This window comes from Lutjanus erythropterus, chromosome 14 (genome assembly GCF_056507025.1).
Source record: "Lutjanus erythropterus isolate fLutEry1 chromosome 14, fLutEry1.hap2, whole genome shotgun sequence".
NCBI lineage: Eukaryota > Metazoa > Chordata > Actinopteri > Lutjaniformes > Lutjanidae > Lutjanus > Lutjanus erythropterus.
Genome location: NC_139330.1, coordinates 37,007,687 through 37,024,024, shown reverse-complemented (window position 1 = coordinate 37,024,024; position 16,338 = coordinate 37,007,687). Strand labels below are relative to the sequence as shown.

At 40.9% G+C, this 16,338-nt stretch overlaps 1 protein-coding gene across 2 annotated transcripts in view; it reads right to left on the bottom strand.

Annotated features, from left to right (window-relative positions):
• birc6 (baculoviral IAP repeat containing 6) overlaps positions 1 to 16,338 on the bottom strand; it is a 152,153-nt gene that overhangs the window by 68,127 nt on the left and 67,688 nt on the right. For both annotated transcript variants that reach the window (XM_084735907.1, XM_084735908.1), the window contains exons 56-59: positions 13,737 to 13,866; positions 12,124 to 12,255; positions 10,251 to 10,412; positions 9,944 to 10,117 (exon numbers count right to left, since the gene is read on the bottom strand). In XM_084735907.1, the coding sequence (XP_084592033.1) occupies positions 9,944 to 10,117; positions 10,251 to 10,412; positions 12,124 to 12,255; positions 13,737 to 13,866 (598 nt within the window). The remainder of the gene's footprint in view (positions 1 to 9,943; positions 10,118 to 10,250; positions 10,413 to 12,123; positions 12,256 to 13,736; positions 13,867 to 16,338) is intronic.

Here is a 16,338-nt window from a genome sequence, read left to right as displayed (position 1 = left end):
CTGAAACACTAATTAATTTATAATTTTATAAATTTTTATAATTTTCTGAGATTTTATGGGCCAAACAAGAAATCGATTAATTGGGAAAATGATCAACAGATAAATTGATAATGAAAATAATTGTTCAAGGAAAGACGTGAAAAATAGGTCCAAACATGTGGAGCACACAGATGTGACAGGATTAATTAATCAATTAATCTTATTGAGTCAAAAAAACAAAGAAAAAGGTCCTGCAATTTCCAGCTCCCATAAGAACCCTGTTTATTTCCTCTGTCTCTACTGAGCAAATGTGGAAAATGTAAATAGAATAGACATATTGTAAATGTATAAAGGATGCAGAATACACATCGGAGCTTTAACAAATCAAAATACAAAACTAAAGCACTTCTTTGCAATCAGTCTGGTTCTGTTCCATTTCTCAAGCAAGCAGAGGGTAGGTGGAGGAGAAGAGAAAAACCTTACAAGTTTCTGATCACCACAGAGTCTGCATCAGTAGCGCTTCATTCATTAACAGGCTCTAATGTGTACAGTTGAGGATTCCCTACCCTTGGATGAGCTATGTGCTGATCAAAAGGAGAAAATGAAACATTGTCCTAATACCCTTGTTTACACTGGCACTGAAGACAAAGTCAGACAGTCAAAATGAAACACAGGGTGAAAGGCATGACACACACACGCCTCCACCAGTGGTAGCCCACTGGCTCTGCAGATTTATGATTATAAAGCTCTGCTAGAGCGATAGGTCATCTTCCAAAAAGTCACTCATCATCTCTTACAGAGGAGAAAATCGGGCAGAAGATGATTCACCGTTCTCCACAGGGGATCTTTTTTCTCTTGGTGATGAATTAAAAAGTCACTGAGATTGTGAATAAAAGGGTTTCTAGAGAGAGATTAACGTGTCTGAACTTACAAAACAGGATTAGAGAATGCTCCTATTTTCAGGAGGATGAGGACAAGAGGGTCATCTGGTAGCTTGTCTGATGAATAATTAAACAGTAACCCCTACCATATGATTTGGCGCTTTCAGATGCAAGCAAAAGCATGGTGACAGTGATGAAACAGTTAAGGCTCTTTAGAAGAGGTGTGCATGGAAAGAAAATAAGCCAAATCAAATGAGTACATTTAGAATTGCCTTCTTCTAACACTGTAACTCACACCGGACAAAAAAACAAAACAAAACCAAAAAGGCTCAAAATCAATGAAGGTTGGTTTCAGTTTTGGGGAGCTGTCATGGCATCACTCTTTATAGATGTCAATGACTTGTCACTACTTTTACGCCTGGCAAGTCACTGCATTAGGTGGGCATGCTTGACAGATTTTCATTTTCTGAAAGTTGCAAATATTGTTGGATGGAGCACTCTCCCAATTCCTACTTTAGAGAGGTGCATGGGCCCCACTTTACAGGCACTGACAAGCACTTTGTTTGAAGCAAAGCATACTGCTGCCATTGGCCCTGTGAAAGCTATATTTAGGACTGGGCAGTATCAAGGTAGTGAGAAATCACAAAGGTATTATTTTTAATACCATCAAAAATCCATACGCTTCTCAGGTTCTAACTGGCTTATGACAATGTCCATACCAGCTCACCACTGCAGTCACCATCACTTCCTACTCTTTGAAATGATGCAGAGTTTACTCACATATTTTAAATCAAGTGCACCAAATAATGCAGGAAAACAAGTACTGTATTACTGTATTTAACACTACACCCCTAATTTAGTTTTATTTTCCAGAATAATGCTATGATAGGCAATTTAAGAATTTATCTACAGTAGGGTAAAGACCAGGAAGGTCAATATTAGTCGCAGTGCCGGCGTCAATACAAGGAGCCAAAATCTCAGTGTAACTTTGTCAATTTGATGATCACAAATATAAAAAATTAGGTTAATAAATAACTTTTTAGGTTATAGTTTTGCTTGTTTATCCAGAGAGGGACGAGATGACCCGCAGTGAGCTGACAACAAGCATCAGACACACAACACTGTGTGTGTGTTGCAAGTCTCTTCTTAAGAGACATTCATATGAATCAGACATGGATGGACAACCCAAACACATAATGCCACTGCCCATGGCTGTTGCCAGTGCAGAGGCATAACAAAAACTGCTAAATTAACAACAGCACAATGGAAAGAGAGACACTAACAGCGGCTCACAGAAAAGAAACAATGTCTTGGGTTTTCTGGACCATGCAGATTTAATAAGACAGTAATAAAAGAGACATGCTGACATAATGTGCAATGACCAGTAGCAGTTTCTTTTTATTTCCTCTGCAACACGTCAAAAACATTTCTTCACCAATGACTCCTCCCTTACAGCAACTCTGAGGGGACACATTACCTCAAATACAGAAGACTTTGAAAACACAAATACTGTCATGTACCTCTGTAAAATATCAGGAAGGCATAAAAAAAAATTCCCACCCAATCCTAAGGTACATACTGATATGAGTGCCTGTGTGAAAACAGGAAAGAGACATAAACGGAGTGAACATTTCCGCTTACTGACAGCTTGAGCAAAGGAAATGTCTCTTTATCGGGGTCACTGCCACTTCCTGTCATTTATCTGCTCTAAAAAGGTTTTCAGGGAAGGAGAAATGGATCTGAGGTTTTTGGGACCATTTCTCAGTGAAAGGTAGTGTAGTTAAATGAAGCGTATGCCAGACATGATGTGAGTCCATTTAGGCTGACAGCAGCCAGGGTCACTTCTTTCAGAGGCAAAACAACTAGAACAGCTTTATAAACCATATTCAGCTGGCAGTGAATTCACTCAGAAAACGAAATCTCTGATGAAGCCTGGATGAGGGAGGCTCAACTGGGCTACTAATCCATGTTATTTGTTCGCTTTTCTGTGCTGCTGGGTGTCTAATCTCTATAGCTCATGTAATGAGGTTATCTGAATTCAGCAGGCACAGAGAGGAAGGACATATTGGTTAAATAAAGATAATGACTGACCCCATCAAGTGGCTAGTGTCTGGGCAGTGGGCGCATTTAAGAATGGGTGAGTTTATTAGAGTTCATTGAAAGGGAATGGCAAATCATTTTGGGAATGTCAAGGTTGAGGAACAACTTGGGGTTGCAGGGTTACTTCCAAAGACTATATGGATATATTGTATAAAATGTGGTTGAGTCTCCATGATGTTGCCCACAGGTTTCTGAAAAGTCATTGGGCCTTATTCAACAACCTGTGTACAAATGCTCTTACCTATGCGTACAAAATAAATTTCCACGCAAACTTAATGTCTGATTCATCAAATGTGTGCCACCAGCTAATTTTGTTTTTAACACTGTGCGTATGTTAGTGTATCAGAATAATCTAAACTGGCTGGATTGTATCTGCTGTCTGTGATCTGCATACTGCCACAACCCCTTTTCTCCATGTAAGGAAATATGTTTGTATAGAAAAGTATAATGCAGAAAACGGTGAAGTTGTTGTAACGTCACACTCAGACCGAATCAGATGTTGCTGAGGTGTGCAGGGGTGATTATTTGTGTTTAGATAATAACCACTATGAAACAATAAGAAAATAACATTTCATTTCTGATTCACCCGCTTTCTACCAGCGCTGCCTCGCCACATTCAGTCTGTAGCACAGACTCACAATGTCTATTATTGAATACTCAAATGTCCTCATTTGTACGTATGCATGATCTGAAGCAGTTCTAAATTTGTCCCCAAAGTACGAACAATTTCAGGTAAGAAAACATTGATGAATCCCAGGTACATGTTAAGGACAAATTTGTGCATACACACTGTTTGTGAATGAGGCCCATTGTGAAGCTCAGCATGGTGGCTCCAGCCGTCTCCATCTTGACAGTGCCTGAACTCACATCTTTCCAAATCCAAACCCTGCAAGTGACTTCACTTGATGCAATATGTCAGACAGGCAATACCTCATCCAGCCCAAGTCAGCAAGCTCACGCCCCTTTTGGGCGGAAACTCATGGCTTCATATAATGGGTGAGATAGGAAAACGCTGAAAAGCTCCTGAGTAGAAGGTTGTTAAACAAATAAACCTACAAATCCATCACAATCTCTGGTTCCCCATCTTTCCTGGAAAAGAAAGGATACCAAAAGGAAAGCAGTGACAATTTATGAGCCTCCAGAGAAGTGTAATTGTTACTACTGATGGAGAGCTAACATTAGCTTGAGTGTAAGGCTGCTGGAGTACAGTCATGATGTTACAGTACAGCAATGTCAGACTGCTGATTTAACTAAAGTCTCAGTCTAGCTTAGACCAACAGTTGTTTATTGACAGGTTTTTCTTGTTTGCAGATAACATTAAGCGTAACACTACTTGGCAATTCAGTATTAGTGCTGTGCAGGCCACTGTGTTAGCTAATTGATCCTCTGAAGGAGTATCACAGCTCACTGATAAACCTTAATTTATTCACTAAATACACTCTGATGTAAAAAAAAAAAATCAAAGCGTTCCCCTTGAAAGTGTCTATGTTGAAATAAAATGTTCAGTGGTTGAATATTTAGATGACACATACTGTGAACTTGGCTGCTCCAGTCACAAAAAGGTCCAAGCCCATGTCTTCAAAATAAGGCTTGAATCTTATGACTCACAGCTAAAGGTCTATTGATAAACCTAAGCGTTAAAAAAAAGGGAACACACACTGATGAAGTTCAAATTTGTCCTTCAAAGCAGGATGTCGATAATACTGAATTACTCAACAATCAATCCTAAAAGTCATCAAAAAAAATGAGACTACGGGGGGCGTGGCTTGGCCGCAATGGAGTAAGCTCCCACTGAACCTCAACTTTTAGTGATATTTGTAAAGTGTAGCCCTTCTAGCACAACAGCTAACAATTCCTAAATATATTCTTAAAGTGGATTAGCTCCGTGGAAGTGCACAGATGGCAATGAATTTGCGGAAATATAAGTATACCGGACACTCCAACACAAGGCCCAACGCCTCCTCGGACCAGAGTATTGCCAGGAGCCCAGGTGAGAGGACCCCACCCCCAGCGGATGCAGGAGAGATGGACATTGCGGGTTTGAAGTCAGAAATCCTTCTTTCACTCAAAGCGGACATTTCAGCGGTGATAAAGTCAGAGCTGAAAAGTGCCCTCGCCGATGATTTCGACTTTCTCAAGAATGAGCTGAAAGCGTTGAAGACAGAGATAATAAATAATACCGCGGTGCTGAACTCTGAGATCGACAAAGTGAAGGCTAACATCAGAGAGGTGGAGGGAGGGCTGTCAGCATGGTCGGATGAAGTGGCTACCCTACAAAAGAGAGAGTCTCTTGCCTCAAACTCCTTACCTCCAACCATGCGTCAAGCAGTAATTTCTCTGTTACTCAAAAAGGATAAAAACCCTCTTAATTGTGGCTCATACCGCCCTGTCTCAGTATTAAATACAGATGCTAAAATCCTTGCTAAAATTCTGGCACGTCGCCTTGAAAGGGTTATCCCCTCTATTATTGCATCTGATCAGAAAGGATTTATAAAAAATCGTCACTCTTTTTTCAACATTAGGCAATTATTTAATATTCTTTATTATCCCACTCCCCTCGATCCTGGGAACATTAAGGTGATACTTTCACTTGAAAAAGCGTTTGATCGGATGGAGTTGGACTACCTTTTCAAGACCTTAGAAGTTTTTAATTTCGGCCCTAAATTCATATCCTGGATTAAAATTCTATATACTCTTTCAATGGCTGCAGTGCCCACCAATAACAACCTATCCACCTACTTTGAGCTTAAACGGGGTACGAGGCAGGGATGTCCTCTTTCGCCGCTCCTGTTTGCTGTTGCACTTGAGCCGCTTGCACTGGCTCTGAGACAGAGCTCCTCTGTCAAGGGCTTTCACCGGGCAGGTTCAGAGCATAAAGTTTCACTTTACGCAGATGATATGTTATTGTTTATAACAGACCCCCTATCAAGTTTTCCTGAATTTCTAGCTCTACATGCAAAGTTTGGGAAAATATCAGGTTATAAAATTAACCTTCATAAAAGTGAACTTATGCCTATTACCTTGGTGGATAAGATGCATTTTGGATCAGCTCCCTTTAAAATCAGCCCTACAAAATTCAGATACCTAGGTATATGGGTTACACATGACTAGGAAGATCTCTATAAGGCTAATTATCAACCCCTGTTATCTAATCTGAAACAAGACCTTGAACGCTGGGACCCCCTGCCTCTCTCCCTAGGGGTTAGAATCAATACGGTTAAAATGAATGTACTCCCTAAATTTCTTTATTTATTCCAATGTCTTCCCATCTTTCTGACAAAATCTTTTTTCCACAACCTGAACAGTCAGATATCATCCTTTATATGGCATAAAAAAACACCTAGGATTAACCAAAATATATTGCAGAAACCTCGTAAAGCCGGTGGTATGGCACTTCCAAACTTTATGTACTATCACTGGGCTGCCAATGTAAGAGCATTGTAGCTCTAGCCCTGTCTTTTGGTATTATGATAGTATTAATACTGGCACAAAAGCATTATTGGCACTAGCCCTGAATGGACAATTTTGGAGAGGGCATCCATTGGGTCTACTTCACCTATGGCTTTATTATGTTCCAAACTACCATTAAATCAGCCCATTTCAGTTTTCACCTCTAATCCAGTTGTTATCCACTCACTTAAAACGTGGTACCAGTTTAGACGGTCCTTTGATATCACTGACCTTTCTTGTGCTGCACCAGTAACAAGAAGTCATATGTTTGCCCCATCAATTATGGACAAGGCCTTTGATATCTGGTCAAGGAGTGGAATAGGTGCATAATCAGACCTCTACATTAACAACAGATTTGCCTCCTTTGTACAGTTATCACAGAAATTTAATCTTCATAAGTCCCACTTTTACAGATATTTGCAAATCAGAGGTTTTGTGGCCTCTAAATCTTCCCATTATGTCCTCCTGAAACTCTGCTAGAAACATTTTTTAAATATAATGTTTACTCCAAACAAATTATAAGCAGAATTTATACACTACTTAACACACATATTGCAAATAATCTGGATCTTCTACGAAATAAATGGGAAGCAGACCTAGAGGATGAAATTCCAGAAGTAATTTGGCAAAAAGTTATACAGAGAATTTACTCCTCCTCAGTATGCCTTAGGCACACTGTGACTCAGTTTAAAATAGTGCACCGTCTTCACTGGACCAAAGACAGGTTATTTAAGATTAAGAGGGATATTGATCCTACATGTGACCGATGCAAACAAGCCCCTGCTACATTACTACACGTTTTGGTCATGTCCCAAGCTGTGTAATTTTTGGCACTCTATTTTCAAGCCATTCTCTAGAATATGTGGAATAACAGTAGACCCTTCCCCACTGATTTCACTGTTCGGTGTGACTCCAGTGGATGCTCCTCTCCCTGGGTGTTATATAAATATGATGGCTTTTTGCTCTCTGCTGGCCAGAAGGCTTGTTTTGTTCAGATGGAAAGATGCTCTCCCTCCAACACATGTCCAATGGATTAGAAAGGTTATGTGTCATATCCATCTTGAAAAAATTAGATATGCTATTAGAGGGTCTACCAGAAAATTTTATGTTACCTGGCTGCCATTTATTTCCTTTGTAGAAGATATGGCAGTTGCCAATATCTCCATGTAACCCAAGTGTATGTGTACCTGTTATCTTTATTTATTAATTAATTTCACTTCTTTTCCTTCTTTGACAGTTGGTTTTTATTTATGCGCATTTGAAACTATAAACACGTATGTTCACTTAATTTCCATTATTTTATTTTGTTTATCTATTTTATCTATTTATTTATTTATTTATTTATTTTTATCTTTGAAAGTGTGTTGTATGCGTGTATGATGGTCCAGCTGTGGGGGTGTGGGGGTGGGTGGGTGCCAGGAACTTGTTTAACTGTTCTGTATTCAAATTGTTTGTTATTTTTCTTATACATTTGAAAATAAAAAAGACCTTGATCAAAAAAATAAAAAGAGACTACAGTTTTAAAATGGACACTATGGATGGTGGACAGGGCATGGCCAGTGGACAAGTTATCTGAGCAGTTCTGCAGATTCACCAGTGCTGAGATCATCAAAACAAGACATTGATGTTAAAAATTAATCTGACCTCCTCCTGACCCTCGAGCCTGCAGAAAAGACAGCTAAATATAACCAGTCCTACAGTCACCACACCAGGTGAGGGTCAGCAGTTGAATCCCAGCAACAACTTGTTCCACCTAAATGTCCTTCAGCAACAGGGTTCATTTTATTATCTGTCTCACTGGATCAAATGGTCGGAGTAAATGTCTACAAATTACACTATAAACATACTACCTGAGCCTAAGTATTCAGCACAGCATCACTGGTCTAACAGTCTTTCTATATGTCATTGTACATACATGAATGCTGCATTAACATCTAAAAATCTCATGAATATTGTAAGAAAGCAACTTCTGAGGATGAAAAAGCTTTAATTCCCTGAGGGTCCAAAGGTAAGTAGGAGAGCGGCTGTGATTGAACAGCTTGTGCTCAAAACCACTCCACAAGCTTTTAGACTTCAAAGCTTTTCTTTCAAAGCAGCCCAAGAAATAGCCCAGGTGATGTGAGCCGAGCCCGGACCAAAGTACAACTCCATTAAATCTTGACGCAGGAGGAGAATAATAGCCACTGGACTGGATATTTTACTGCAGCACAACCCATTTAGAATGTACCTGCATTTTAAACCTTCTATTCACACAGTTTTTGGTTAGTTTTGGGTCAGTAGTTAGTGGAGTAGTGAACTGTAGCAAAATTCCACCACATGTTGACTGGTGCCGTAGCTTGTGGTCCAAGAATGGGAGCAGGACTCACAGCACACTAAGAACCAAGTGCCCAGAGCACTGATTTTATTTCAACCACTTCTCAGGCTTCCATAGAGGAGTATCATGCTAGTGTTGTTCCAATGCCAAAAAATGCTGATACAGCCTAAAATGTGTTATCAGCAAGCCGTATCAGGAGGAGGAATAACCCACTGGATTGTTAATTTCCTAGTCAGAGTTTCTCCAGGAGTTGCTGGTGTTTTTGAAGAGCTATAGCCGATGCTCACATTAATAACTGACTGAACAACAGTACCGTGAGCACCCAGAGTATATATTGGACATAATCTCTGTCATTTAACTGTGAATACACAGTTATTTTAATCTTTATTTCCTGAATAGGTTTGTTTTTACAGGGTGACTATGAACTGGATTGGTCTGGACTGTTTTGGGGTTGTCAGGAGTCTTTCACACCAAACCTACGCAAAATCAAATAAACTCTAGTGTGCATGTCTATTTGGCCACATTGAAAAGGAGGGTGTCCGTCCACTAGTCTGGTGCAGTTGATTTTTATGGTGTGAATGCAAACACATGACTGTGTGATAGTGGAAATAGTAATTGATAAGCTAGCTCCTAAATTTACATTAACCATGTGCTTATTGTAGAAAACGTAACGGAAACCACCTCCAAAGTAATCAATACAAGTCCTCTGAAAAAACAACCCTATCTCTGTGTCCACTTTCTGGGACACTGGGTTTTGTAGTACTAGTTTTTTTCTGGAGCTTTCCATTGACATATTTAATAAGTGAACCTTGAGTTGACTTCAACTACCATATTTTATGTCAAACATAGACTTTTATGCTATAAAAGAAGCAGACTAGAACTAAACAATAAATCCTTTGTCCCCATGTGAGCTGCACTACAAATGTGAACTGCACTGCAGGTGAGAAAGCAAGCATAAATCCATTTAATAACTTTCAATAAATCTCCTGGTAAATATTAATGGAGTTGGAGAACTTTGTTAGATGATGTCAAAGATCTGAGCTGTGAATCTTGAGTACAAAAAGTTACAGACTAAAGGTCTAAAGTATTCAAATGAAAGAACATACTAACATGGGACATAGGAATTTGCGAAGGCACAACAGTGACAGTTTACTGTCCTGAGTCAAAGAATAAGAATATTTCATCATACAAGCACTGTAAAGCTGGGTGTTTTTGGTACCTTTCTCAGTGCGAAGCCTCTTGAAAGAGTCTGTCTTGGACAGGCCAGGGTCAGAGATGACCTTGGAGCCAAGTTTGACTGTCAGATTGATGGACTGGTAGCCCTGTGGCAGCTTGCGGTCGTACAGGAGAGTCAGTAGCTGAGCCAGAGTCATCTCAGGTGGAAGGGGTTGACCTTGAGGGGAAGACAGAGCGAATGTAAAAAATTAATTTCACTAATACATCAACTTTGGCTGTTTAACTAAAGCCTTCTCTCAGACACCTTGGTTTCTGTGGGTATGTTAATCTTGCACTGGTGTGTGGAATACCTGGAAGCAGCTTGTGGTACAGGTGGAAGACAGGCACACTGATGGTTTTGGCTGAAGGATCCACACCAGATGACGCAGTCAACTTGTCACTCATCACGCGACCCCTTCTTGAGGGAGGACGAGGAGGAGTTGAAAGAGCTCGCTTGGACTGGGACTTCAAACCTGCCAACAGAGACAGACAATATGGAAACATCACTGACCTGTCAGTCATGTTCTCAACGGCACAAAGACATTTTCATCAAAATACAGTCTTGTATTTTTTTTTTTTTTATGAAAGCTTTCAAACAGCTTAATATTGTGCCAGTTTTAATACTATCATAATACCAAAAGACTATTGTGTATTTCTCAGGTCAGGTAATGATCATGTAAAAATAAGCACTATACCTATTAATAATACAAATAATCACAGGATTTAATCAGATTCATTCACAACATCACATTGAACTTTAACAGGAATACTAAAGTCACACCGGTAATTCTCAATAAGTCTGAACTTATATTTGACATTTTCAAAGGTGTGCTTCAGGTATAAAGGGGGATGAATAAATTAAGAAGTGGGACATAATGTTTTTAGCTCAGAGTTAAGATCATTATTCTCATCTACAATACTTAAACAAACCATTTCAGACATACTGGGTAACACGACTGATTAAAACTTAAAAAGTTCAACTCAATTGAAGAAGATCCCTTTATCCTGACAGGAGAGACATGACTCTCTGGACGTGCCTACACAGTATGCATGATGATACATGAATTTTGTCCTTTAAAGTAGGATGTTTAGAATACTGAGTTACCAAAGATTGACAATAAAAGTCATCCAAACAAACGAGACTAAAGCAAACACTATGGATTGTGGACATGAACAAGTTATCTGAGCAGTTCTGCAGAATGCTATCTGCAGGAAAAAATGCATTGATGCTTATTGTGAGAAAGTCAAGAGACCAGCCTCAGTTTTCGTTTCCTTGTTGCAGATTGTTTGTTTGTTCAACCTCAGCAATGAGTGCTCTGCTAGACTGTCCACACCAAGTGCCCCTTAAGAGAGCTCCAGCCCATTAACAGTGGGGTCTGAGAGCATGACTGACTGTCTGACTAGCCAGCGTCCCCTGCAGTTGCTCTGTGTTTTTTTTTTTCTCTATTTGCTCTGCTGCTTTGGTGCTACGGGAAGTATGAACACCGGTTAGCATCATAGCAATTCAGATTATGTTACGAATTACTTTTTTAAAAAGTGAAAGTGCAAAAAGTCAAAGAATAAGCACTGGCCATAGCATTGATGCGTTTAAGAGGGAATGCTGTTCTAAAAAGAGAGCAACTTTGGAAGACACTTACTCTATCTGACAAACTCTAGTTGCTGACACCTCATTAAGCTTCAGTCAGCTAGCCTTTTAAGACCAGTATGGACAGGATGAAAAACTGCAGCAAGCACAAATGGCTGTTCATATGCGCACCTGTCTATTATTAAAAGAGCCTTGAGAGAATATGAACCAATATTATAATCTGTTGCTTTGTGTCCCACTGACATCCAGAGACACCGTCCCATTATCAAAAGCCAGTGGGAGCCTTATGCCCAGGTTGTCTGAATACACTTGTTGCAGATTCTGTAATTAATATTCTACTTATAGAAACAAATAAAATATATCAACATGGTTAATTGTATAGTATATTTGTCAGCTGTAATTTCAGTCTTTATTTTGACACATTTTCCCTTTGAAAGCACCACTTGCATTCACTTCTAAGTAGCACTGACTATAATTTTGCTGTTTCCTCTTTGTGAGTAAACAATCTAGACAATTCCAATATGACTGGCAGGTAAGAAGCAGAGGTTCACTCTGGTTTGCCACTGGACAGGGTGTGTGTATGGAAGAGATCTAAGTACCTGAGGCCACAACAACGCTGTAGTTGTCCTGAAAGCCACTGTCTGCTTTCATCTTCTCCTTCTCTTCATGATTCTTCTTCTCCTTGTCCTCCTTCTGCTCATTGATCAGCTTGGCTGTGATGCTGGGTGTGTCTGTTTGGATGAACAGAAGAGAGCATGGACAGGAATAATAATTATTTATTTGCTGTAAAAAAATACTTCAAGTATTGGCAAGCTTAAAACCGTAGATAATTTTGATGAAAATCTGTGTGGTAGGAGAGGTACAGACAGTAGATGATGTGCCTCACACACACACACACACACACACACAGCTGAATAACAGCAGTAGTGTATCATGCCTTCTATCAGCTGTTCAAGGTCCCAAGAGGTGAACCATTCATCATGTACATAGGCAGCTAAAACCTAACAAGTAATACTGCAGCTAACAGCATCAGTGCTGCACTGCTGACCTTGATAGCCAGAGAACATCCAGAATTAAACCACGAGGGCACAAGGCTGAATCACAGGGGAGATGTCTGGGATACATTTTGTTCATTATTTCAAATTATTTCTTATTTGTAATGGAAACTGCAGTTGCTTTAGATATATGGTCTTCATTTTATGGACAGTTATGGATTATAGACAGCAATGCTATCTCCAGCATTATCACTGGAAGAGTAAGCTGTAAAAGTACAATATGTGTGCATTTTCATGTTATGACTAACAGAGAAGTATGGTATCTTGGACACAAATGTGTGAGTTGCTCCATTAAAGTATTATACTCTTATACTATACTGATTTTGTGGTATAAACCCTGGTAAGAACCTGGTCCTACCACTGTTATGCCAAGTGTTATGTGCTTCATGTTTATGGAATTCAAAACACATCACATGTGATAAAACTTGTAGCACAAGTAAAACCAGAATCAGTGCAAGGCTGTGAGATGTCGTGGCTCCATGTTCGTTGTGCAAGAAGCTTGTCACAAGACATTACCTTCAGAACGGTGTTTAAAATTTGAAGACACAACCGAAGAGATAACCAGCTTGAATGATGAATAAAACACCAGCAGTGGGTTTCCCCTGTTTAACGTTGCATCCTGGTTGTGTTTGTGCAGGACACTGAGCTACACACACCAGCTGTGGGCCAATGCAATACTGTGGCATGAAGTTTGAAAAACAGTGATAGTAATTTACTGTGAAAACTGTCATGCTCTCAATTAAAATCTCAAACAGTATTACTAACAATCAGGAATTTGATTGGGGTTTATCGCAAAAAACAACTATTGTTTCATTCCTACTATGCATCATGCTAAGTTATACATTTTGTGGTCTTATTTTGTAATATCTTATAATAAATAATGTAATGTTCAAACTTAGAATGTTAACAGGTTGTTTGATAAATCACAATGTAGTTTTCTCTAAATTTAAAACTGATCAAAGGGCTGGACTGAAGTCATGAAACGCGCAGATTTGGCAAACAAGCCAAGTCAAATTTACAGCACATGCACCCTTGCAAACTCACAGGCACAGGAAGTAAAACCCCAGCTTTACATATCCACACATCTCAGAACACTAATCCAACTCTTGCTGTGCGTTTTGTTGCCAGCAGTTCAAGTTTTCTGTATTGAAACATACCAGACACTCGGTCCAAGACTTCAGCCAGCGTGGTGGAGATGGGCAGGTGGAGGGTGCGGTACTTGTGGCCTGCTCCATACATGGGATGCTGGATCATGTGGCTGGTGGCATTGATGCGTCCTTTGTAGAGCTGAAAAGAAAAAAAAGGACAAAACAGTTTTGTGTTAGTACCTTACAAAAAAAAAAAATATAACACCTTAGCAATAGGAAACTTGAGTAACTAAAAAGTGACTGGATTACAATGTAACACTATACAGGATAGATACTGGTCTTTTTTTAAGCACATATAGACTAGTCTTTTTTTTAAGGTTTTCAGAGAGCTTCAATGGGAGTAGTACTACAATTATCAATTATCATACCACAAGTAGGATCCTATATACGTGTGTGTGTGTGTGTGTGTGTGTGTGTGTGTGTGTATTCTTCTCTGCAAAATATACTAACCTTTTCCCAGGAAAACTACGTGTAGAACTGCAGAATTTCAGCATGTATGTGCCAGTGGTTTGGCATACTACAGATTATCAATAGACATCTATAATGGACATTAATAATTTCACCATGTGTGCTCTTTCTGTCACTCTGTGTGGGCATAATTTTATAATGATGGCCAAAGCAGAGATGAAATCCAGTGGTCCCCGAACCGGACTCCCTCCGGCCCCTGGCTGTGCCTAGAAATTCTGTCCATAAAAATAATGAACAGAACCGGTGACAAAGGGCAGCCCTGCCGGAGTCCAACATGCACCGGAAACAGGTCTGACTTACTGCCGGCAATGCGAACCAAGTTCCTGCTCCGGTCATACAGAGACCGTACGGCCCTTAGCAGGGGGCCCCGAACTCCATACTCCCGAAGCACCTCCCACAGAATGCCACAAGGGACACGGTCAAATGCCTTCTCCAAGTCCACAAAACACATGTGGACTGGTTGGGCAAACTCCCATGGACCCTCAAGCACCCTGCGGAGGGTATAGAGCTGGTCCAGTGTTCCACGACCAGGACAAAAAACGCATTGTTCCTCCTGGATCTGAGGTTCGACTATCGGCCGAATTCTCCTCTCCAGTACCCTGGAATAGACTTCACCAGGGAGGCTGAGGAGTGTGATCCCCCTGTAGTTGGAGCACACCCTCCGGTCCCCCTTCTTAAATAGAGGGACCACCACCCCGGTCTGCCAGTCCAGAGGCACTGTCCCCAACTGCCACGCGACGTTGCAGAGGCGTGTCAACCAAGACAGACCTAAAACATCCAAAGACTTGAGGTACTCAGGGCGGATCTCATCCAACCCCGGTGCCTTGCCACTGAGGAGCTTCCGAACTACCTCAGTGACCTCAGCTTGGGTGATGAATGAGTCAACCTCTGGGTCCCCAGAGTATTCCTTCCACCGTCCGACAATATCCCCAGTCGAAGTCAACAGCTCCCCACCACCACTGTAAACAGTGTTGGCAGGATACTGCTTCCCCCCTCTGAGGCGCCGGACGGTTTGCCAGAATCTCCTCGAGGCCGACCAGCAGTCCTCCTCCATGGCCTCCCCGAACTTTTCCCATACCCGAGTTTTTGCTTCCACAACCACCCGGGCCGCAGCACGCTTGGCCTTCCGGTACCCGTCGGCTGCCTCAGGAGTCCCACGAGCCAACCAAGCTCGATAAGACTCCTTCTTCAGCCTGACGGCATCCCTTACCTCTGGTGTCCACCACCGGGTTCGGGGATTGCCGCCACGACAGGCACCGGAGACCTTACGGCCACAGCTCCGAATGGCCGCGTCAACAATGGAGGCATTGCAAAAACCATACAGAGGTATTATTCATCTCCAGTGAGGTTGTCAGTCATCCATCTCATGAAGTTTCTAGCAGCAGAAAATAGAGATGCACCGATTGCAATTTTCTTAGCCGATTCCGATTTCCGGTTTTTATAAGGGTCTGACCTGCCGATTCCGATTTTGGCCGATTCCGATTTTCAGTCTTTCTAAGAACTGGAATTGACAGCATTCCAGTGTTTCCTCTACATTCATTTAAGAGTGGCGGCCCGCCACTCCTAAATCCTAGCCGCCACTCCTTCAAATTTCTTTTTTTTTTTTTTTTTTATTGTTGACACAAATACACCACCGCCGCATCTCTCCACCTTCAAAACAGACTCCTGTCGGGTACTTGCGAGCACTAAGGTAAAGTGCAGATAACTATCTTGCTCAGTATGGAAATATACTTGCGCATGCTCATTTGCATGATGCTAGCGTTGTTTGGGGGGTGCGGTCGTCAAGCACGTCAAGCACCTAGGCGACAGGGCAGAGTCAGAGGAGCGAATTCCCGAATTACAAATAAACAATAAAGCAGCAAATTACCGGCTGGAGAAGAGGTAGACGTAAGTTATTAGCTTGAGATAACTCGACATAGATTTTACAAGTTAAACAGACGTTCACAATATGTTGATGACCACCTAACATTACGTAACTTATCGGTAGTTTAAGTTAATTTGGCCTGGTGCCAACTCAGTGTCGTTAACGTGAGTAAACTAATTGATAGTATTAGGCTAACGTTAATATCTACACACCATTATGTAACAACTGACTGCATTTTTCAGATGAGTTTATTGAAATATTTCTCTAAGAAGAGAAATG